The sequence below is a fragment of the Boleophthalmus pectinirostris genome, unplaced genomic scaffold, assembly GCF_026225935.1.
Source record: "Boleophthalmus pectinirostris isolate CB_2022bp ecotype Guang Dong unplaced genomic scaffold, ASM2622593v1 HiC_scaffold_19, whole genome shotgun sequence".
NCBI classification, from domain to species: Eukaryota; Metazoa; Chordata; class Actinopteri; order Gobiiformes; family Gobiidae; genus Boleophthalmus; species Boleophthalmus pectinirostris.
In genome coordinates this window covers 4,766,349-4,791,571 of record NW_026571140.1, presented here as the reverse complement: position 1 = coordinate 4,791,571, position 25,223 = coordinate 4,766,349, and the positions used below count along the sequence as shown (strand labels likewise).

The following is a 25,223-nucleotide window of genomic DNA, read 5'->3' as shown; positions in this document are numbered from 1 at the left end:
AAAAACCTCGGAAGTGCAAGTCCAGACACCAGTCAATCAGCAAAGAGACAGACATTCTGTGTTGGCAACGATTCCAGAGATCGAGGATTAAAAGCCTGAACAAAGAGAATGTTTGGTGAATTTTATCAAGAGGAAAGACGTTATTGTCCTTCTTCCTATGAGATTTGGGAAAAGCTTAATATACCAATTAGCTCCATTAGTGGTGCATTACATACATGATGACCAAATAGCAGCGATTGGTTAAATGATAAAAAGTACCCACCTACCGCTGAGTGAACCAATCCTAATACTGCGAGGTCAGTTTCCACAAAGTGAAACCAGTTGATGAATCAGGCTAGGAAACCGGAGAGCCCGGAGGAAACCTACCGAGACACAGGGAGAACATGCAAACTCCACACAGAAATAGAACAGAAACCCAGAACCTTCTTGCTGTGAGGCATGAGTGATAGCCACTCAGCCACCATGCCATTAAAATCAGACCTGGAAATTCATTTCAGACCTGGAATTGCCAATGTCTACTGAACAAAAGGTAAAAGGAGCTGTTGAAAACTTCACTTCATGACATCACAAGGTGGAACAGAGCATTTAGAGCTTAAGAGATGTACACAGACTAATAAAGAGTTAATCAAACATGTGTGAACGTCATGTGTAGGGTGACCAAACGTCCGTTGTTCCCCAGACATGTCCGTTTTTTGCGTCCTGTCCTGGGTGTCCGGGTTTTGTTTTTTTTTTAAGTAATGGAAATGTCCGGGTTGTCATTACTGTTCATTGGGGCCATTACATTGAGAGTCTCTTGTAGCTCTGTGACTCAGAAGGAGCGAGCAAACACAAACAGTCGGTCATTCTGCAACGTGCCAAAGCGCAAATGTGCATTTAACAATGGCTTGTACAAGAAATTCTCCATTTTCTGTCCCGGTCGAGACAAGTGGAAGGCCATGTGCACAGGTTGTGAGGTGAGAGTACCTCAATGTCGAGGCCCCACCCCTGGTAAGGTGTCCGGGTTTTTACAAATGGAAATATGGTCAACCTAGTCATGTGGAAACAAAGGGAGGACCCAAAATACAGGACGGATTTAAAGTTTTTTAATAACAAACAAAAAAAGATCCAAAAAATCAAAAAATTTAAACTAAACTGCCATGACAGAACAAGACACTGACAAAGACACAAATACAATGGACCAACAAAGGGCAGAGGAGAACACTGTGTATAAATGCACACAGACACAGGTGAAGCACATCAGGGCGGGGCAAACAATCAAGACAGGAAGTGAAACTCAAAACTACAAGCAAACAGGAAAATTTTTAAATTAAAAGACACACAACACTGAAGGAAAACGATACATCAAAATAAGCAAAAACAACCACTACAAAAAATGAACCATGACAGTAAATGAAACAAAACACATCTCCAGGTCTGCTTTTAATCAGGTAACAACATTTGAAAATGTCTTTAAGCTCACAAGAGTCCGATTTGAGAAATATAGAACCTTTCAAGCCTAACTTGAGTAACAGATCTTCAGACAAAGCAGTGCCTCCAGTTAGCATCAGACTCCCGCCAATAAAATGAGTTTTGGGTCTATAGTTAGTAACAGAAATGATCAGATTCAACATTTATGAGCTTACCTTTTGGATATTCTGTGGCAAAATACAATGCACACTGGGAAAAAAACAATATCTATGGGTCTGGTCCAGTGGTAACGGAGGGAAACAGGGGCAGAGTTTTGACATTCAAATGTCTCTTATTCAGAAACTAGAGGGACTATTGAAATAAGTCAAGTATCAGAATGTAGGAAAGAGTTACACTCCAACAGGGTCAAGTTAAACCTGTGATATTCTTTCAAGTTGTTGACAAAAAATTTAAAAACTCATGTTGGTAACAGAGGGAATGAAATATGCAGCACTTTTTGGGCAATAAATCCAAACAGTGATAACTCTTGGTTCTCACTTCCATATCCTTAACAAACTGGTTTGAATATTTGCTTCATATAGTTTTCTACCATATGGTACAAGATTAGGTTGAAAAACCTCTTACTTTTTGACTCATGAGATTTTTTATTAAGAAAGGTCATGGTAACGGAGGGAAAAGTAACGGAGGGAAAATTGTGCAAACAAGTAGAAGGTGCAGGATTTTACATCATTTGTCAACTTTTTTCTTCTGAATACTTTAATATTACTTCAAAATGAAAGGAAACTATTTCTATAAAATATGTCAGTCCTTCCAAGCAATTTTTTATCATTTTAATACATAAAAAAAAAAAAAAAAAAATCATGTACCTTCATCAACAGTTCAAAGATGGAATAACACAAGATATGATGAAATACATCCATTTATTTACATGATTTGCAGGTCTTTGAAATTTGGGAAATAATTTTTGTTCCATGTTTCATACATGGTCTGTTTAAAACATATGGAACTTTAGAACCAAAAATGGAACAGAAGAAAGGTCAATAGTTTGATAAACTAGAGTACATATGTATCTGTTCAATACATTTTTATATCAGATGCATTAACTTGAATTTTTGGCCTTGCTGTTTACTTCTGCTTGACCGCGCCCCTAGGTAAATTAAAGTGACTTAAATTGAGAATAATTTTACTTATTTGAGTTGATTCAACTTGACAAGTTAAATTATCTACCAACGGGATAAGTGTGTTTCTCTTAATTCAAGCAACATTACATTTAGTTTCTTATTTTAAGTGCAGAAAGTTGTTGCTTGTCTTATTTTAAGTGTAGTAAGATGTATTTTCATATTTCAAATACAGAAAGTCTTGTTCCTCTGGCAGATCATTTTACTTGTCAAGTGAATCTTATTTAAATCATGATCAAACTTTCTTAATTCAAGTCATTTTAACTTGGCTGGATTTTGTTTTTTGCAGTGTAATCAATAGGAAAAGTCCTTCTCGTCACATTCTAGAATCTGCAAACTGCCAATAAAAACGAAAACACAAAGTTCCAGTGCGAGACCGGCTGCTGCTTTATCACCCGGTCACTGCTGGAGCTGTGGTGCAGAGGGCGAGCGGGCCACTGGAGGGCGCTCATCCATCATGTCCAAATGGATTCCCCGTGGACAGTGCAGCGCCGTCTCTCAGCGGGCCTATGGTTTTACTGCTCCGTCTGCGTAGGAGCCAAAACGAAGGACAACTTGTTCCGAAAAGGCTCCCCTCAACAGTTTACGCTCCAAGAAGAAATGACAAGTGCGGTTTTATGATGATATATCTCTCCAGAAATCAGGACGCTCGTGCAGTAGTCTCACTCTGTCTGTTAAAGGTCCATCGTGCAACTTTTCCGCCGGAAGGTCTGAATCCTCTTGGCTCCTTACGCGTTTTGTTGCTTAGGTTGGAATTTCTGGAAGTTCTCTATCTCCACGGAAACAGGCAAGGATTACGGATCTGACACATGTTTTCAAGATAGTGGCTCTCGTGCAAAGTATTGTTGTGTCCATAGGCAATACACTTCACCCACCTTGCTTATCGTTGGAGCTTATCTATTTGGAGTTTGCAGATTAAAACCCGTCATCACTCTGAGGGCCATGCTTGGGCCTTTGCACTTTTTCTCAGTTCATTTCTGTTTTTCCAGCTTCGGCTAAAAGAGAATTTTTTCATCGTTTTTGTGACCGAGAAGGGTAGAGTGGCTGGATTACACGTACAGATGAAGATGGAGGCAGGTTTGGCATGGTCCACAATTTTGGATTTTTTTTTTTTATTCTCTAAAAGTGCTTGTGCAAACATGCGGTGCAAACAAAAAGGTGCAAGGAGGATAGGGAGCAACAGGTTTCTCCAGCAGCAGAATACAGAATGGAACGTTCAGGTGCCTTATATACTACTCGATAAAACCATTAAAACCCTCACGCACTCCTCAGGGTCACATTGACCCGAAGATTTTTTTGAAGAAGAAATGTATTTTCAAATAAATTCTAAATAGGTGAGAAAATACATTTTTGGGTCTGATTCACCTGCCCCAAGAGAGCGAGAAGGAGAAAAAAAAAATTGGGTCAATGTGACCCCAAGGAGAGCGTGAGGGTTCCAAAGGGATGTAAAATGAATCATAGCTGAATAAAACTTAAAAAAGTTAAAATCCTCCAATAAAATACCCATAACCAAATAAACCAGATAAAACCCAAAGTTAGAATTCATTCACTCCACAGTAGGCTGGTGCAAAAGTGCGGAGCAAACAAAAAAGTGCAAGGAGGGTGGAGGAGGGAGCAACAGGTCTCTCCATCAGCAGAATACAGAATGGAACGTTCAGGTGACTTATATACCACTGGATAAAACTATTAAAACTCCAAAGGGATGTAAAATGAACCATAGCTGTATAAAACTAAAATGTAAAAGCTGTATAAAACTTTAAATCCTCCAATAAAACACCCATAACCAAACAAACCAGATAAAACCCAAATATAAAAGATAAACCCTAAAACTAAACTCCTAATAAAACCCAACATGACTAATCCCAATTAAAAACGAGTGCTATAAAACCTGCATTTAAACAAAGAAACTTGTGATTCAATATATTGTGACAGCCCACGATATTTTTGTGAGACTTTTGATGATATGATATCACGATATTTCGGTTATTGTTACATCCCTAGTAACAACATTCTAACATGACTTGAAGCTCACAAGAGTCCGTTTTGTGTAACACTGGCGTTTTGAGTGAAAATCAGATTCATTTAAATTGAGAATTTGGCGCAAGTTATGGGCGGCAGTCGCTCAGTTGGTAGAACATTTGGCGGTTTGAATCCCACTCTCAACACAAACGTCATTGGTTGAGTGGTCAGATCCACTGACCCACAGGTTGGTGGTGTGATTCCAGCTCCCACAGAAGAATGCAGTCATTGGGCAAGACACTTAACCCACCTTGACCCCAGTGTCTGCGTACACTAGTATATGAATATGTGTGTAAATATGTGTGTGAATGTTTGAGTGGTTTCTTGTTGTAGATTGCCTTGAAGGTGGAAAAGGTAGAAAAGCGCTATATAAAAACGTGACCATAGACCATTTACTTAGTTGTATATATGTATTGTGCTGAAATTAACTACAGTTATGTGCAAAAATATCGATATATCGTGTCGTTTAATGTGATGATACAGTATCAATATCAATATATGGGCTGCTGTATCACCAAGAGTAGTTTTTGGTATATTTTGCTAAATTATTTTGTTACACAGCAACAGTTTTATTAGTCTGAATGATCAGCCAGTTTCACTTTGTAGAAACCGTCTGACCTCACAGTGTTAGAATTCGTTCGCTCGACGGCAGGTGGGTACTTTTTATCATTTAACCAATCGCTGTTATTTGGTCGTGGCATATGTAATGCGCAACTAACGGGACTACCTGGTATATTAAGCTTTTCTCAAATCTAGTAGGAAGAATGACAATAACGTCTGTAGTGGACCATACAAAAAGGCAAAGACAAGGTATAAAAATAAGTTTAAATTTAATAAAGTCAAAAAAGATATAATTTAACAAAGGCTCAAATTAGGTAAATTATTAACTAAAAGCCGGGCCTAACTGGGAAAACTAAAAAACAAACTGAACAGAACAAAACTAACCCAACCAGACATGTATTTAAACAGGGTGTTTAAATACATGAGGACCAACAAAAGCTCAACACAAGAGGGAAGAATTACACTAAATAATTAACCTGTTACCACCCGCCTCATTTTGGTGTGTGCACAATGGTAAGACATACCCAAATGCCATAGCTTATTAAAAGAAAACCTTAGAACCCACATGCTTGTGTGAGGCACCATTTTAAAGCTTAGACCTTCTAGTTTCTGTAGATATGTACATGAAGACTGTGGGTGCTGCCTAACCTACAGTACAGTCAATTAAATTTGAAAAAAAATTGTATTTTTTTGCTTCGAAAAAAAAATAGAAAAAAATAAAGGCCTTAGCTTGGTCATACTTCATGCTAGGCATTTGTGACTCACTACACTCATTGTTCAAGTTGTTGGCAACAACTGTGTAGAATTTCAGATCTCTAGGACAAAGGGTTTTGATGCTGTGAGCCTTTGTGTAAACAAAATGACAATTCGGCACAAGATTGCCAAATTTGTGCCAAAATAATAATAATAATATAAAAATAATAATAATTGTTATTATTATAATACTAATTCTTCTGAGCTTTAGGCATGTTTTCTCAAGAAAAAAAACTAAAAGTAGCCAAAATTGTCCTCCAAGTGGAAGATCTGCCTTCTATAGCACCGCTCGCACTGCTCCCTGTCTCCCTCTCTCCGTTACGCTTATAAACACAGGGTCCGTTTCCAATACAATCTGGATGTCCCACCCACCGTTTGAAAGCTCTGGTGATAGGCTAAAACCAGTGTTGTGCAAGTTCACACTTTTCATGAACTAGTTCAAAGTTCAGTTCACACTTGTTCAAAATGAATAGTTCACGTTCATAGTTCACGATTTTAATTTTGAACTAGTTCAAAGTTCAGTTCATTTTATATTTAGGTGAGGTCTGTAAATGAAAGGCTGCTTTTATTTTAGACTAAACCAGGTCTAAATCAGGACTGAACCAGGTCTAAACCAGAACTGAACCAGGTCTAAACCAGAACTGAACCAGGACTAAAAAAGAACTGAACCAGGACTAAAAAAGAACTGAACCAGGACTGAACCAGGTCTAAACCAGGAATAAACCAAGACTAAACCAGGACTGAACCAGGACTAAACCAGAACTGAACCAGGACTAAACCAGGTCTAAACCAGAACTGAACCAGGTCTAAACCAGAACTGAACCAGGACTAAAAAAGAACTGAACCAGGACTGGTCTAAACCAGGAATAAACCAAGACTAAACCAGGTCTAAACCAGGACTGAACCAGGACTAAACCAGAACTGAACCAGGACTAAAAAAGAACTGAACCAGGACTGAACCAGGTCTAAACCAGGAATAAACCAAGACTAAACCAGGTCTAAACCAGGACTGAACCAGGACTAAACCAGAACTGAACCAGGACTAAAAAAGTACTGAACCAGGACTGAACCAGGTCTAAACCAGGAATAAACCAAGACTAAACCAGGTCTAAACCAGGACTGAACCAAAATTGAACCAGGTCTAAACCAGGACTGAACCAGGACTAAACCAGAACTGAACCAGGACTAAACCAGGTCTAAACCAGAACTGAACCAGGACTAAAAAAGAACTGAACCAGGACTGAACCAGGTCTAAACCAGGTCTAAACCAGGTCTAAACCAAGACTAAACCAGGACTGAACCAGAATTGAACCAGGTCTAAACCAGGACTGAACCAGGACCAAACCAGGACTAATCCTAGACTAGAACTTGGAATCTAGGACCGCCCCTGAGAGAACCCCGAGTGCGATCGGGCGTCAGCTGCGTTTATCTCGGTGGAGCGCGGACTTCTGCGGTCCTTTCGCTCAGGATCACGGTCTACGCGGGCGCACCTCCGGCGTTTCACCGCTGCTGATATCGCGGTGATTTTAGCAAATTTGTATGAAGAAAAACGAAAAACCCACCATTTCAATCCAGGTTAAAAAAGCATTGTGACGCGCGTTACTGACATTTGTACCAAGTAAAATAATACGCGCGCGGAGCAGCACGTCCTGTGCGTGTAGATTTCAGAAAATAGGATCCATCCTATTTTTTGACGCTCTACACGAGCGTAGGCGCGTATCCCCGTCAAAATCCACAGAGAGCATGTATCTATTGTTGTATTTGTGCATTTACCATCAGCACATTGTGCTCCCTGGGCAGTTCTGTATCATGTGAAAGAGCCCAGATCCACATACACTGTTAATTAGTGCTTTGAAATTAACTTTTGAAATCCTTGCGTTTGCCGTGGTCAGTCTGTACAGAAGGTAAATACAAGCAGCTAAACGCGCCCAGTCAAGTTTGATTGACTTCCCATTGAGAGACACAAGAGCCCGTATGTTCCGCTAAAGCTGCCGGTGGAGTCGCCTTCGCGTTGACACGCGGCTGTGGTTTCGCGAGGTGAAGTGCGAGCAGATCGTCACTCGTCAAATTCCGACGTTTAACTGAACCCCAACAGTGACGTACGTCGTTCATCACACATAATTTGAACAAATTCACGTTCAAGTTCTTGATTTACAAAAGTGTTGCGTTCAGTTCAAAGTTCACTGAAAAATGAACGTGTTCAGTGAACGCGTTCTTTTGAACTCGTTCATGCACAACACTGGCTAAAACAATATGTCAATCACTTTCTGGAAGATCCAATGACTGAAGAGATTTCCCGTAAACAAACTGATGACGCGTGCGTAAAGCCAGGAAGTACGTGAGTGCGTTAGCTTCTTCAGCGGCTTGTCCCACCTAAACCCCGCCACCGACAACAGCGGGGAGGGTCTCATTTTGAAGCTAAGAGTGTGAGGAAAACAAGCGTACCCAAGAGCGGGAGAGAAAGGGAAGTGAGAGCGGGAGAAGAGGCGGAGAAGAGACATAATATTTTCATTCACGGATTCATCCACTCATACGGACGACGGTTTTCTGGATTATTTCCCCACATGGAATTATTTTTTGGAAAAACAACTTGATATTCTTTTTCTGTGGATTATTACGGACTTATTGAGTACAACTTATCATGGATTGAACGCGTTTTGGACCGACAGAACCGGCTCAAAGTAAGAAACGCGTATCTTATTCTTTGTTTATGATGTGAATTTTTAAATTCACATAAATTCAGGCTCGTTGTACGGCATAAAATGAATGATATGGTTGTTTTATTGACAAATTAAGCTTTCAAACGATGTATGGCATGCCAGTAGTGAAAACAATAATGAAGGTGAATATACAGAGTGAACATTTTTTATTGGAAAATCGCCCGCCGGCGGGCGGGTGGATGGTAAGTGGTTTTAACTAAACTACTAACTTAATCAAAGTAACAAAAAGGCAAATAATTATAATACAGAAAATAACAAGTGACATTAAAGTGACCTTAAAGCAAACTAAACAAACTAACTTAATAAAACTAACTAAATAGTGCTCCCCCCCTCCTTGTTGAGTCCAAGGGTCCTCCATCTGGTGCTCAAAAAAACCCAAAAGAACAAATGTAAGTAAATCAGACTTATATTAACTAAAATATGTGCACTCAAATTAGAATATAAGTCTAAATAAAGGAATTAAATTATGTGTAATGCAATTAACTTAATGTAAATGAAATGAAATGAAATAATACTGACACTATGGAGTGGTGGCACAGGTATCCACCACAACGTCTTTCCCCTTGATAAAATTCACCATTCTCTTTGTTCCGGCTTTAAATCCTCGCTGATTGGCTGGTGCCCGAACTCGCGCTTCCAGGGTTTTTGCGAACCGTTTAGTGTATTTTGATTCCTGACCTAGTCGCTGGAGAGAAATTAAATTGAGCGGAGACACTAGGTGGCGCCAGCCTGACTACAGTTTTATTGCTTTTTCAGAGGAAGGAAACTTTTCTTATGCAACACATTTGATATTTTCACTGTTTTGATGATTAACTTTGCACAAGAAGTGGTTTACCTGAGTTTATTTTTTAGTGAACTGTATCGAATTGATTTGAAATATATCGTATCGAATCGAAAGCTCACTGTATCGAGGTATGTATCGTATCGCGGCCATTTGTCTCCAGTAGGTTAGACTACTGTAATGGTCTGCTCACTGGTCTCTCCAAACGAGCTGTGAGACAGCTGCAGAACATCCAGAACGCTGCAGCTCGGGTCCTTACTCGAACTAGGAAGTACGAGCACATAAGTCCTGTGCTCAGGTCTCTGCACTGGCTTCCTGTGCCTCAGAGAATAGACTTTAAAGCAGCTCTGCTTGTACAAGTCTCTCCATGGCCGAGCACCAAAGTACATCTGTGACATGTTAGTGTCATATGAACCATCTCGCACTCTGAGGACCTCAGGGACCGGCCTCCTGCTGGTGCCCAGAGTCAGAACTAAACAAGGGGAGTCAGCGTTTCAGGTTCATGCAGCTAAAACCTGGAACAGTCTTCCTGAACATGTGAGACAGGCCTCTTCTGTGACACTGTTTAAATCCAGGCTCAAAACATTTCTGTTTAACTGTGCAAATAACTGAAAGGTTTTCATTCCGCTCTCTTCTCTCCAATTTATGTCTCTCTTTTTTAATTTTAATCTTCATGATTATTTATGTTTTGATTTGTTTTTATTATGATTTTAATGTATTTCTTATTCTGTAAAGCACTTTGAATTACTTTGTGTACGAATTGTGCTATACAAATAAACTTGCCTTGCCTTGCCTTGCCTTGCCTATGTATCGAGGTATGTATCATATTGGCAACTTCTTAATGACACTCAGCCCTAATTGTAAATGTATCATTTTGATGTCTAACCTTGTGTACTACTAAATGGATGATGGTTTGTTTCACTGGCGTCTAACTGACCCTTCTAAGACTGTGGCTCTTAAACTCAATTTTTTGTGAACGCTAAAATGAGTAGCTCTCTGTTATTTTCATTTCGTAAAGGTTGGAGACTCCTGATATAGAACTTATCTGCTGTTAAGATCAGCAGCCCCATGCAAAACAAAACACGAATGACGGTGGTAGCGCCCACGGCAACTTTCACGATAAGGTGAACAGGCAACACCCAGTTTCCAACCTTAAATGTGTGTTGATGGAATCCTCTGGAGGACGGTCGTGTGTAGGAGGAGGTGCAGGTCTTTTCTCAGTCTAAACACCAGAAAAACGATCTTCTACTCAAGGCCTGGTGGATTATGGGATTTCAGGAACGCCCTCTTAGTGTTATAAAAGAGCAGAGCAGGCGTTGACCTCATCTGTGCACCTGCAGAGGAGCCTGGAGAACGGAGCTAGCACAATAATATACAGGTAAGTCTACACAGAACATCATAACTGTCTAAACTCTGCTGGTGCGTGGCGGAGTGAGCACTGCGAATGAGGCGAATGAGAATAGCTGCTAGTTTTCAGTTTATTAGAGATTCTTTGTTGAAGATATTTTACCCAGTAAAGTTTATAGATTTTAAAACCCGAAGTACAGGGTGCCCCCAAAAATATTACATAATTTTAAAAGCAATTATCTTGAAAACTACTAAGTCTAGCCCAGTGAAACTGAACAGTTTAGGAGTTGAACATCATAAGTTTTTTATTGGACTTTGGAAAAACTTTGCCAACTGGCAAACAAACAAAACACAACTCCAGGATTTTAGATATAATTTTTTTTTTATTATTTATAGATTGTTATATAGATTTTTGTTGTATATTCATTGAGAAAAAAAACACTGTAACATGATTAAAAAAAAATAATAATAATAAAAAAAATAAAAAAATAATAATAAAATGAAATAACAAAAACATCACATTCTTGATCCGACAGTGGAGAGTTGCGCCCAGCTGAGGATGCAGCAGCAGGTTGTCATGGCGACGGCGATGGCGCTGGTTGTCATGGCGACGAGGACGGCCCAGGTGGGGGCGCAGTGCGGCCTGATCCAGTGCCGCCCGGTGAACGACAGAATTGAAGTGGAGAGCTGCGGCATCAGGGAGAAGGTGGTCACCACCATCTGTGCCGGGAACTGCTACCACCAGGTACTGTGCCCATGTGCCCGCTGCTCATGCCAATCTCTGCTTACACTAGACACATGTGCCCGCTGCTCATGCCAGTCCCTGTAATCCATATACTCATGTACCCTATCGCCATGCCAATCTGACCACCAAGTACTGTGCCCATGTACCCTCTGCTCGTGCCACTCTAACCAGCAAGTACTGTGCCCACATGCCCACTACACGTTCCAGAGCTTAGGGCCGGCTGTCAAAATGGGCTGCCCCATCAAAATGAGCTCCTAGCAGCCTAAATCAGCAGTGACGTCTATCGATTTACACTACCCTGTTGAAATAAGCAACGTTTTTACAGTTGTATAGATCCAATAACCCTGACCTCCCCAGTTTGACACATGTTTCTTTGGATTAGAGACGTGGGTTTGATGCAGTTTGCACATGGTGATCACACTTTATACTTTAGTTATGAACAATCTCAACTCATTTATATGAATCTGCACAGTTCATTTTGACAGTTGTGTTCTGCTTTCGAATAGGGCTCCGACTAAAGGGAGCACATATAGACAGGACAATTTAGACATCGAATAATGCTGCTACTGTAGAATTTGTGTAGAGGAGCTCATTTCCACAGGCCGATATCTTCTATCAAATAAAGCTCCCACTATAGAAGAGAAAGAAATGACTGGAAACACTGAAATCTTTATATTATGGGCTACAGTGTAGGGCTGGATATCAGGAAGTAGTTGCCGATACGATACATATTTCGATACAGTGTGCTTTCGATTTGATACGATATGTTTCACATCATTACGATACAGTTCAATAAAAATAAAGCCTAACTCAAGTAAACCACTTCCTGTGCAAAGTTAATCATCAAAACAGTGAAAATGTCAAATGTTTTGCATAAAAAAAGTTTTCTTTCCCCAAAAAAGCAACAAAACTGTAGCTGTAACAAAATAATTAAGTAAAATATACCAAAAAATACGCGATACAGCATCCCACGATACTGATACAGTATCACCACGTTAAACGATACAATATATTGATATTTTGTAAAACAAAACTAAATAAAATATGATGTAATGAAAATGATACAGATAAAATCAAATATTAAATCCAAACTATTCAATCGTCTAACGTAGGTATTCTGCCGCAAATCCAACATGCACATGATGTTGTTTACATCCTTAACTTGTCAAAAGATACAATAAAACCAACACACTTTTAAAATGTCTACGGGTAGCTCAAACTGACAGGACACTGGCCACACTTATCTGGTTTTAAGTCTAGTCTTATGCCTCACGAGTTGGAGCCTCTTGGACCTCAGAGTAACTGTGGATGAGGTTCGAGATGTATTGCAAGGCGAGTCCATTCAAAACTTTAAAAAACAACAATTTGCTCATAGACATTTCCTAAGGGTGTTCATTTGACCTGTTTTACCAATTACTCTCTGTGTATCTAAGGCTACGTTCAGACTGCAGGGCTTAACGCTCAATTCAGATTTTTTTGTGAAATCCGATGTTTTTGCGAGGTCATTCACATTTCCAATTAAATGTGACTTGTATGTGATCTCCAGTGTGAACATTAAACGGCCCAAAAGTGTCCTGCATGTGCACTGGAGGACATGGACGCGAGCATTGAGCACTTGGCGATTTTAAAGTTCCTCTCGTACCGGAGCCAGAAGAGAACAGCTTACTTGTTTTAAGGCGGAGATAGAGAAGGAGGACGACGAGGTTTTTGGCCGTGGTGTTTTGTGGGACAGTGGCAGCGACGTCCGTTGAAAGGAACGTGTGGATGTGGAGACGGAGCCAAGAGTGGTGAGTGGAGATGTGCTTCACTTCAGTGACACAGAGTTCATTAACAATTTTCGCCTACTTCAGAGCAGAATAGTGACGTTTGTGTCTTGTTGATAACGTGTAGGTCAGATGAATGCGCTTTGGCCGTTCAGACTGAAGTCACATGTCAAAAGATCAGATATGTATCGGTTTTAGGAGCACATATCCAAGTGGCCTGGGTCACATTTGAAAAAATCGGATCTGTGTCGTTCAGACTGTCATTAAAAGATCAGATACAGGTCACACAGAAGCCAAAAAATCTGATTCGGGTCACTTCAGGCTGCAGTCTGAACGTAGCCTTACTAATGCAACACGATGTAATCATCAGGGTAAACTCCCCCTGTTCCCATGTGGGACTTTGCCGTCATCACGTTCTAGAATCTGAAACCACTGAAATGAACCTCTGATACGTTGTGTGCCGTGAACAGGACCCGGTGTATGAGGATTACCTGAACGTCCCGAAGCAGAACGTGTGCGTGGGGGACTGGCGCTACGAGACGCACGTGATCGAGGGCTGCCCGGTGCCCGTCACCTTCCCGCGGGCACACAGCTGCTCCTGCGGGCACTGCGCCTCCCAGTACGTGGACTGTGAGAGCTTCAGCCAAAACCTGCCCGCCTGCCTGCCCTACACCAATTAGACAAATAAAGACGTCCGTGATCAACTCTTCACCGTGTCTCTGCCATGTGTGCAATTATCTGACATTCATTCATTCTCAAACAGACAAGTTTATGGGCATGCACCACGCCAAATTTGTACTGGAAGTAAAAAGTAAAGTTATTAAGAAGTATAAAGTATTGTAGTAGTAGTAAAAGAATTTGCAAGCATAGTCAATGTAAATGACTATATTCTGCCCTATAAAGAGCTTAAATCTTCAGAGTGTGAAACTGAGAAAATCACTTCAAAATGTCAGTTTTGTCCAGACAAAAGTACAGAGGCTTTGCAGCGTCACGCGTCCCCATGGCAACGGGTAACAACGTCGCCATGACACCGGGCACACTATGTCATTGACTTCAGCAGCGTCGGAGAAACATGGGCAGGTTTTGTTGTGTATTTGGTTGTTCTAGACGCTCTGAAAGGGCGTTCCTCTGGAAATTACTCATCAGGATCAAACAAGGGAATTATCGAAAAAAAGACGCGGATTATGGCTAGCAAAAATAAACCACAAAGAGATTTCCAATGGTACCATCAAGACACCCGAAGTTTTATCAAGGTATTTGCTATTTAAAAAGAGTCTGTGAACCGAACCGCGAAAGAATTGTCCATGAAAAGATCCTCATGAACATTAGAAAGATCCACACGTAAAAAGGGATTAATTGTAGAAGACATAGTTGTGGATAAACAAGACAATAAAGAAAACATGGGTCCTGCGACGAGTGACATGTTTATATGTGCGCTGGAAGATACAGTTTCTACTGCAGCTCACACTGCAAATGTTTTCTTTTTACATTTTAGTTCAGTAAATGTGCTTCTCTCATTAAATAAACTATGAAACTATTTAAATAGCAAATACCTTGATGAAAGTGACGTGAGTGTGTCTTGATGGGACCATTGGAAATCTCTTTGCGGTTTATTTTTGCTAGCCATAATCCGCGTATTTTTCCGATAATTCCCTTGTTTGTGCTCCTGATGAGTCATTTCCAGAGGAACAGTGAAGAAACAAATCGTTTTATCCTTTTCAGAGCGTCTAGAACAACCAAATACACAACAAAACCTGCTCATGTTTCTCCGATGCTACTGAAGTCAATGACATAGTGTGCCTGGTGTCATGGCGGCGTTGTTACCGTTGCCATGGGGGACGCATGACGCTGCAAAGCCTCTATAATAGGCAGGGCTCCCAAAATTTGACTAGAAAACTAGTTGCTATAATGAAGAAATATTTGTATGAAAAAAATATTAATAATAATAATAATAATAATACATTGGACATATAGTGCTTTTTTGGACACTCAAAGACGCTTTACAATTAAAAGTAACAATGTAGAAAACGGGGGAATCATGGTTGGAACATCAGTTTGAACAGGTGAGTTTTTAGATGTGATTTGAAGAGCTGCACTGAGTTCGAATTCCTGATGGATTGTGGGAGTGAGTTCCAGAGGGAGGGGGCGGCAGCAGCGAAGGTTCCATCCCCCAAGGTCCGGTGCTTTGTCCTGACGAGGGGAGTGAGGAGGTTGGTGTTGGCTGATCTAAGGTGGCGGGTGGGATAGTGCAGACGGAGGAGGTCGGTGAGATAGGGAGGGGCCAGGTTATGGAGGGACTTGATATTGAGCTCAAAATTGACCTTTGACTCTTCTTTGTCAGGTTCCTGCTCTCTGTTTTTGTATCATGAGACAAAAATAAGTTTTCGTGCAAAGGCAAAAGGCAGGAACTGACATGATCATTATTATTTGTTTGATTTTCCCTAGACTTCCATCCATTATAAGAAAAACACCTCACCAAGCATCATGGAGTTTGTCTGAAATGATATAGAAGTGTTTTGGATTTTCCTGTTTAGTGTTGATCAGAATCGTGCGGCGACTCTGCAGTATAGTGTGTACAGTATGAATAAATACACACAATATTTTCCCTTTAAAGATCACTGAAGTATAACTGAATACAAAGGTTTATTTATTGAATGTGTTAAGACCCTGTGCCAAGACCACAACAAAAAGGAGGAGGCGACAGGCTGGATTTTAAAATAAAATATTTTTATGAACTAAATCAGAAACAACACATAAACAGTTACTGTCTTTTGTCTTTGCACGAAAACCTATTTCTGGCTCATGATACAAAGGCAGAGAACAGGAACAGGAGGGTCAAAGGTCAATTTTGAGCTCAATATTTTTAACAATATTTAGTCATTTGATAAGCTCTCAAATACAAACAAAATGACATGAACTCATTTTGACCAAACATGTTACCGTGTTGTGCCTTTGTGAAGCAGCATTGATACTTTAATGTCATCAACATGACCTGGTGCTAAGTGTAAGCACTGCTCTGTCTGAGGTGTGAGGTTTATTTGAACACAATCTCACCAGAAAGCATTGACTTAGTTGGACGTACAACAGGTGAGTTGATCTGTGCTGATAAACAAGTCCCTCACACATTCAGTTCCAAGCTGGTTCAACAGTTCTTCAGTTAGTCACTCTCAGGCCCGTTTCAAGGTCTTTGGGGGCCCTAGACAAAGAGGTACCTGGGGCCCTGCCTGGTGAAGACCCTATGAGCACAAAATAAGATTAACACAATACCAAATGTTTACTGTGTAGACACATACACAAATAACTTCAAAAGGCAATCAAATAAATGATTATGACTAAACTTCTAGCTCTATTCTAGTGTTTCACAAAGTGTTTCTAAAAATTGCTTGTTTTGGATTCCCTTTGCGGCCTCTAGTACGTACAAGACACTAGGATGAAAGCTATGCCACCCTCGCTGAAACTAACTCATGAACTAGAGCTCTGCATAAAATGACCGAGTCAAAATGACCTACCTACTACAAAGCCAAGCAAACTGACTCAATCTCGCATTTTTATTGAAAATCACAGACTCCTGAAAATGTGTTGTTTAAATCCATTTTGTTTTTTTAATGAGTTTTTAGACTATCTTACAACTTTTTGTTAGTTTTGGTTAATTCTTGGGTGGCATCACGCCATATTTTTTAATACAGATGGGGGCAGCTAAAGTTAATATTGTTCAACTGCAGATTTTTGTTGTAATAGCATGGTCTTGGGTCTACTCAGTCATAGAAATGATCAGGTTCCATATTTGGGAATTTACCTTTTAGATACTTCATGGCAAAGTACAATGAAATCAGCAGACCCTTATCTGAGAGTACAACATCACCACTAATGAACATACTGCTAAAAGAGATACTTGTATCACCCCCAGTGTGATGTCTCTGCAAAGTATCAGTAGAAAATAAAAACTGGTTCAAATTTCATTGTAAATTTCCGTCCAGTTTCTTACATTATTGTGGAAAATAACGGGATCCTCTTTTTACACAGCAATTCCCAAAGTTGTCAATAGAGGGCACTGTGACACTACAAATTACTCTCATAGAGGCGATGGAAGATGACAAAATACAAACGTAAAAGTACACCACTTAAGTACAATTTTTAGGTATATAGTATTTTACTTTAGTACATGGATGTGGGCTCTTGGGCAAGACACTTCATCCATTTTGGAATGATTGTGGTTTGAACAGATCTGTGTAATACTTAAGCACTTCCTAGTAGTATGAAAAAATCATGTTGAACAATATTAAAACTTTTTTTTTTAACAACAAAAACACTGATATAATTAACACACACAGGCAGGATAATAATATAAGATAATAATATAACACTTTATTGCAACTATGAGACAGACATACTAACAAGTTCTGAAGAAATAATGTTATAACTCAGTCATTTTACTTCCCCTTTATTAGAAAAAAGGTTGTTTGTTTATTTTGTTTTTTTCTTTCCTCCACAAACTGACACACTGACGCAAACACTGGAGCAATAACACAGTGACTTAGTGACCACAGCGGTTCAGTAATACTGTTGTTGTGTCCTTGGGCAAGACTCCATCTGCTTTGTCTCAGTGTGAGTGATCGGTGGTGGTTGGAGACGCAGTTGGTGATGCAATTTTATGTCTTTTATATCGCATGGCTGATATTCTTCGGTCTCATTTCTTACATCGAGCTTTTTACTAAACTAGAATTAACAAAAGTTGGGTAAGGGCACTTTAAAGGCACTGCACCTAATTTTACCATCTTAAAAATGTGAAAAACTAAACGAGTTATTAGGTACTAACAGTTTGCGGAGCTCCAAAGTTGTTCTTCTCTTACCTTATACATTTTGAACATCCTAATTATTCACTGTGATGAGTTCTTGAGCGCTTTTTTTTAACTCCCAGAGACCAGAGTGGGGTTTTGCCGTCACAGTAATGACATCAACAACTAGCATGCAAACTAGGGATGGGCAATATGGCCACGTCACACTTCTTACATTCTGTATTTTGCTTTTGCCTAAAAATGCGTTCTACTCAGATGCAGACAGAGCAGCTGACTTAAGGCCTATTCATGCAGGAGAAGTTTTCCGCACTACAGGGCGCACTTAAAAGCCTTTAATTTCATCCAAAAATGACTGCGCGCCTTATAATCCAGAGCGCCTTATATATGAATTTATTGGGGTGTCTTAGTACGACTTTAGTAAACTACAAAGCTGCATCACCTGCATCACGGAGTAATACATACTGTGATTCCTTTGAATATCAAAATGTACCTGTCAAGAGACACGCTTACAATGCTCACTTTAAACTCAAGGCGTTTTTTAAGTGAAAGTGCGAGCTGCGTGGGAGCAGTGGATGAGAGAAGAACACACATTCACCAAGACAGAGAGACAGCGCCGAGCGACTTCTGCCACGATCTGCCAAAGGATCAGTATCAACTGTGGTCCGAGCTTTCACCAAGACCAGAATCATCACTGAACTGCCAGGGAACAGTAACCACACTGACTCGGATAATGAGGAGAGGGATGTGGGGGTGCTGGACACCGGAATCACCCAACAGTTTGAACAATTATGAGTTATTGAGAATACAATACAACAATTTAGCATCTCAGACAGTATTTACGCATTACAATTGAACAAAGTTGAGAGTTATTGTGAACGCATTAAATACAGTTTGACTGACTTATCTAACTGTTGTGTTTCATTTAATGCACCTTATAGTCCGGTGCGGTTTATATGTAAAAAAAAGTTCAAAAACAGATCATTCAATGACAGTGCGCTTTATAATCCAGAGCGCCCTATAGTTTGGAAAATACGGTACAACCTGGGGATGTCTGGTCATTTGCAAATTACCGCCCCATCCCTGTGTTACTTGCAGCGCATTCGCACAGGATAAGCAAAGTCCATAAATGACTATTTTACTGACATTGACTGAGATTGAAATAGAAAAGAACGCGGAAGGAAAAGGAAGAGATAGAAAAGACGCAATTACAACAACAAACACCAAGATGCAGATTCGCACGGGACTAGTATTATCACCAGACAACTGTGTTTGGCAAAATGTGGTTGGGCATTTGCGGTGGAATTTTTACTTTACAAATTACACACATGGTGCATTCACACGGGATTAAGATCTCAGGCATCCTTCAAAATTATTACAAATCACCAAAAGTCCACAGGTAAATCTAATCCCGTGCGAATAGGTCTTAATTTTAACCTCAAGAGCTTTTATAATATATCTGTACTGAGACAAAATACATTCTACTCAACAACAAAAAACAAAATATACCAAAAAAAGATCAGGTACAACCAGTATTCTTTATGGTCCATCCAGCTGAATAAATAGCTAGAACGAATAAACGCATAAAGTTTTATTAGAAGTTCGAAGAGGGCACCGTAAAAATGTGATTACACTCCTCTCTTCTCCAGTTTGTAGTACAACAAGATCCAAAAATATCGGAAATATGCGCTTATGGATCATCAGTTTCTCTCGATTCAAAACAAGCGGCACATGAAAAACCCCGTATCGTTCGATCTCTGTGCTGCACTTGGAGTCGTTACACTTCCACCACAGGCAGAATCGGGCGCAAACCTGCTGACAGATTCGTTTCAAAGGCAGCGCAGTCCGTGTACAGCGCTCACACGGCGTACTTGTTGCGTATGATCTGCCCGCCCTCCACCTCCACCTGCTCGTATAGCCACTTGCGGTCACAGCGGCACTCCACCCCGCACTTCCTGGAGCCGCAGTCAGGGCAGGGGAAGAAGCAGCCCATGCAGTCCACGTCCAGGCAGTCGCACAGGTCCTTCCCGTTGGACAGCAGGCGGCCGCTGGCGTCGTACACTTTGCTCTTAGCGTTCAGAGATTGTCTAGAAGGAGGGAGGAAAAAGTGAATTCGTTTGGAGAAGAATTTTACAGGTTTGGAGTGATAGGGCTAGGAACAGTCAGCTCAATGGTCTGGAACAATTTATACTATTTTTGGGTTAAATGGTAAGTATTAAAAGTGTACGTAAATTATGTTTTGAAAATGAATAGAAATTTGCCATTTTATTTTCTTGTAGAAAAACAGAAATACAATTTTATCAGAGAATCAAATCAAAGAATAGGTCATATTAAACAGCACATTTTACTGCACTCACTAAAAAAAATAACGTGTTCAGTGACACAGAGATTCTTTCTGGCTTTTTTCTTAAACAGACTAATGTTAAGAATGATCTCACCTGTCTGACATCTGCCGACGCCCTCCTCGACCCTGTGACAAAAAACAACACACGTTTGACTATATAGATATATAAGATAAGCAGGAAATTTTGCATTTGTATACGTACTGTCTACACTGTATAATTTGTATATCAAGGTCTGTTTTGTATTTACCTTATTTGAATAAATGCCTTTATTGTTTTATTGAGTTTTATTGTTAGTCTTTGTAAATAACCTATAGTATAATCTGTCTTGGTTAAAACCTCTTGTGACATTTTTTTATTATTATTTTTATATTGCACTATTTTCTGTTGTTAACCATTAACTTATGTATTTATGTTTAGCGCTTTTATTTTGAAGGGTTTATTTTCATTTAATTACCTTGACAACGCGAACGGAAAAATGTTATACGGAGCAAATGTGTACACATATATTTTTTGGTATTTTCTATGTCTTTGTTTAGCTTCCCCTCTGAAAAGGCACAAAGGTATTATTGATTATTGCACAAAGGTATGTTATTGATTTAAATATTTCTTTGAATAACTTTGTGTCTCTAGCTGTTATCGTTGTTGATTGATGTTGTCAAGATGAATGTAAATAATAATCAAACTGAGTTTTGTGTATGTGTATTTACACCCTGTATTTTGTATTCTTTTGACCTCTTACAACAGATTGGTGGATTTATTGCCATTAAATCTAAAAATCGCCAGTTGAAGTGTCAGTCTTCATTCAGAGTTGTACACTACAGTCTTAGTTTAATGTTGAACCATACATCACCGAAGCTAATTCCTAGTTTGAATTTGGTTCACTGCCAATGACAATTAAACTCATTCTGATGTGACTGATAGACACAGAACATAGACATGTGCAGTGGACAGTAACACATACCCGGCCCCCTCCTCTCTTCTCTCTGCGGGGGTCTGTGCTCCTCACTGCTTGTTGTGGTGCCTGGGTTGGGGGATTGTCCTTTGATGGCACACCCCTTTTGCGCAGTTCAATCTGGAAAGTTTAAAATAACATGATTACGTTGCAAAACATTGCATAGCAATAAAAGAACCTTAACTATTAACATTTAAATATTGAATGTTTTCAGTTGTCAATAGTCCTCAAAAACACATCCATAACAGAGAAACTACTGAATGAATAAGAAAAGTAATATCATGGTCTCATCTGCATAGTATGATTATGACAATACTACTTTAGTTTCACTACAGAGAAATACTGCTTTTACTTTAAAAAAAAAAAAAAAAAGACAAGAAGATTATTATAAAATCATAATTTTATAATTACAAAGATAATTCAGTGACTTCATGTTGGTAACATGAAGAACAAAACCAAAAAACATAGTCCATGTGGTGTTAATATAAGCACTTTAGCCCAAGCAGGTCATGACCAGGTTGTCATTGTAAATTTGGATAAATAGGTTAAATCATTGTTTCCCAAAGACTGGGTCACGATCCTCAGCTGAGTCGCAAGAGATTTTTTTCTGGGTCACCTTGTCACGATCTGCATGTAGGTCTGAAATATACAGTTCTGACACATGAGAGAGCGAGTGAGTCAGCGAATCCAATTTGCCTGCCCTGAAAGAGTTCCTGCAGCTAAAGTTGAGAAATGTTTGCTTGGTTGTCCAAAAAAGAAGGTGATAAATCAGCAAAGGTCAGTGCACTTCAGGATACTTATGGATCATTTTATTGCTGCTTCAATGACTGAGTAATACTAATTGTTCAGAGAAACTCAGTCAACAATAAAATATCCTCATTAATGTTCAATAATGGTCAAATCCACCTTTATTTTGTGATTTATGTATAATGTCTCTTGACTTGGGTCATGAAGGTTTGTGACTTTTAAAATATGGGTACCTAGAAAAAAAGTTTGGAAAACACTAGATTAAATAATACAAATAAATAAGTGGCCTGCTATATAGTGAAAGTCTATGGATGAAAACACATGATGTCCCAGTATGTCATGTATGTTGTGTGCTTTACCCGGGAGCCCTCGTGCCCGTGGGTGTAGAGCGTGGGCACAGCGTCCTCTCTCAGGAACTGTTTTCCATTGTAGTCTCTGAAGCAGTCGGCTCTGAAGTGCTCCGAGCACAGGCATGTGTTGGGTGTCGGGACAAAGTTCTTCAGACCCAGATTGCTCACCCATTTAGTGGACAGCTGCGGTTTACTCAGAGGAAACCTACACACAAGAGATCAAGTACAATTAGATGTTACACAATTCAACAAATGATCAGATCTGTTGATATGTGCTCTCTGGACGTGCTGGAGAAAAATAGCAATTTTTTTGACAAGCATTGCAATTGTGATTAGATTTGCAATTTATGATTTAACAACAGGCTTCTGTTCAGAGTTGTTATGACAGGTAAAAAATACAGGGTTTAGCAGCTTTATGTGGAATAAGAAAAAAATATTGTGTTCTGCATCCATTCAAGTTGATTTTGGATTTGTTTGCATTTAATTTTGCAACCTCAGAGAAGAGGATTTATCACCAACCCACACAGGGCAGTGTCAATGTCAAAACACAGGAAGAATATATTTGTTTTTTTAATAAATAGTGAAAGAAACTGTTAAGAAGTCTTCAGGTTCTGTAGTATTTTGTGATCTGTTGATTCATTCAGTGTTTTCATAATTAATTAGACAAGTACCGCATATCAAGTGTAGTGCAAAACAGAGAAAAGTCTTTTCATGTCATTGTATTCATGTTCATATTAATTTTTAAGTAATTGTATCAGCAGCGAACCGAATAAAGTACTGATAGTTGTAAAAATAAATAAATAAATAGCAACCATAACAGGTGAGGTTAAACTACTATTGCAAAATGAAACCAATGGAGAAACACAAAAATCAGACAACGACGTAAATAAAAGACAAGGCAATAAACTATAAGAATAATGTCAACTATTTAAAAATATTGTTATTGATAAAAATGTGTGCTCACTATCTGTAACTGACACCACCATAGGAAAAGTTTGTTTTAGTCATGTTCGTAGGAAAAATTGGAAAATACGTGCTCTATTCCAACAAGAGGTTACCTCTATACCCTCTGCCAGGTTTTACTGGAGAAATTTTGTCCCTGACACTATATGGAAGAAAGGATGGACTGTGAATCAAAGATTTATGATAAATAATAAGATGAGGGATGTTTCCTTTAAACTAACTACCAATTTATGTTAAAATATATTAAAACAATTGATCCTAACTGCACATTTTGTAAAGAATATCCCGAATCAATAAGTCATCTTTTTTTGGAAATGCACTATTACTAAAAAAATTTTGGAAAGACTGCTTAAAATTTGTCAAAGATCATACTGACCCTAACTTTTCATTAAAATTTGAACATATTATTTTTGGTGTACATGAAAATAATTTTGACTCAAATAAAAGAATGGCAATTAATTTAATTATTGTATTTGGCAAATTTTATATAAACAAATGTAAATTCTCTCACACTTCTTTATTTTTTTCCTGTTTTAATTAAGCAATTAGAATTATACCTATCTTCTATCTCTATCAGTGTAAACAAAAAAGCTGTACTGACATATGAAAGTTGTATGTCCATGAATATTTTTGTATGAATGTAACAGTGGCGATTATGCTTTTCTTCCAAGTATGCTTCCCCCTGGCATTCAATTTGTTATGTTGTGTGTATGTTGTTATGTTATTTTCTGTATCACCATTTGTCATTTAATAAACTAATTTTTGATATAGAAAAAAAAAAAGAATAATGTCAAATATGTAGGAATAAACCTTTGTATTGCAGCTATTGTTGATCAGAAATTCCACAAGAGCATGAAAAGATCAGATCTTGCACAATAAGCAGATTATAGAAAACAAAACTGTACTTTTGAGGAATAGTTTTTAATAATCTTGAATTAGAATGCTAAATCTAAATAAAAGCCTGCGCACTTCTCGTGTTTCATCACTCACCTGTAAAACCTGATGTCCGATCCTTTCACGAACTTGTTGTTGCAGCCGATGGCGGCACAGATCACGGGCATGTTCGATGTAATTGGGGAAAAAAAGACTTTATAAAATAGTTAAAAAGCCTAAACACGAACAAACAACAAACCCGAGAAAAGCATGCGAGGACTTCCTGTTTACTCTTCTTCCTCTACGGGGCGTGGGTTTACTCGCCGGTGCCTCTGGTGGCCGAAAAAGGTAGTGGTATTGGCAGGTTTGGGCCGCGTCTCTTTTCTCTTTCCTCGCTTCCTTCTCCTCGCGTCCTTCTTCTCAATTCCTCTCCTCGTTCCTCCATTTTTCAGCTGTCAGTCAAATTAGCCATATTAATTAGTGACCTCTCCTTCTCCTCATTTCTCTGCTCTTCTCCTCCCCTCTGCTCCTCTCTCCTCTCCTTTGCTCCTCTTTCCTCTTCTCTGCTCCTCTCTCCTCTCCTTTGCTCCTCTTTCCTCTTCTCTGCTCCTCTCTCTTCTCCTCTCCTCTTTCCTCTCCTTTGCTCCTCTCTCCTCATCTCTGCTCCTCTCTCCTTTTCTCCTCTCTTCTCGGCTACTCTCTCCTCTCCTCTATTCCTCTCTCCTCTCCTCTCCTCTGCTCCTCTTTCCTCGTCTCTGCTCCTCTCTCCTTGTCTCTGCTTCTCTCTCCTAGTCTCTGCTCCTCTCTCTTCTTCTTCTCTGCTCCTCTCTCCTTTTCTTACCTCTCCTCTACTCCTTTCCTCTCCTTTGCTCCTCTTTCCTCTCCTTTGCTCCTCTTTCCTCGTCTCTGCTCCTCTCTCCTCATCT

At 39.4% G+C, this 25,223-nt stretch overlaps 2 protein-coding genes across 2 annotated transcripts; one reads left to right on the top strand and one right to left on the bottom strand.

The window, feature by feature from the left end:
- Positions 1 to 11,355: 11,355 nt before the first annotated feature.
- LOC110153557 (gonadotropin subunit beta-1-like) lies at positions 11,356 to 13,954 on the top strand. The gene is made up of 2 exons (XM_020917461.2): positions 11,356 to 11,511; positions 13,745 to 13,954. Exons 1-2 carry the CDS (start codon positions 11,356 to 11,358, stop codon positions 13,952 to 13,954), a joined length of 366 nt encoding a protein of 121 aa, XP_020773120.2.
- A 3,660-nt stretch (positions 13,955 to 17,614) lies between these two features.
- arl14ep (ADP-ribosylation factor-like 14 effector protein) lies at positions 17,615 to 24,596 on the bottom strand. Its single transcript, XM_020917464.2, has 5 exons — positions 24,415 to 24,596; positions 22,471 to 22,666; positions 21,374 to 21,484; positions 20,506 to 20,537; positions 17,615 to 20,154 (listed from the first exon to the last, which is right to left on the bottom strand). The coding sequence occupies exons 1-5, from the start codon at positions 24,483 to 24,485 to the stop codon at positions 19,926 to 19,928; spliced, it is 639 nt and encodes a 212-aa protein (XP_020773123.1). The 5' UTR covers positions 24,486 to 24,596; the 3' UTR covers positions 17,615 to 19,925.
- Between the last annotated feature and the right edge of the window lie 627 nt (positions 24,597 to 25,223).

Bases quoted from the DNA above. Each gene is read 5' to 3' on its own strand.
- LOC110153557 (XM_020917461.2), top strand. From the start codon at position 11,356: ATGGCGCTGGTTGTCATGGCGACGAGGACGGCCCAGGTGGGGGCGCAG. The intron at 11,512-13,744 runs GTACTGTGCCCA...TGCCGTGAACAG, and splicing joins CCGGGAACTGCTACCACCAG to GACCCGGTGTATGAGGATTA.
- arl14ep (XM_020917464.2), bottom strand. From the start codon at position 24,485: ATGCCCGTGATCTGTGCCGCCATCGGCTGCAACAACAAGTTCGTGAAA. The intron at 20,538-21,373 runs GTATGTGTTACT...TTTTTGTCACAG, and splicing joins AGAAGAGAGGAGGGGGCCGG to GGTCGAGGAGGGCGTCGGCA. The intron at 20,155-20,505 runs GTGAGATCATTC...CCCTCCTTCTAG, and splicing joins CGTCGGCAGATGTCAGACAG to ACAATCTCTGAACGCTAAGA.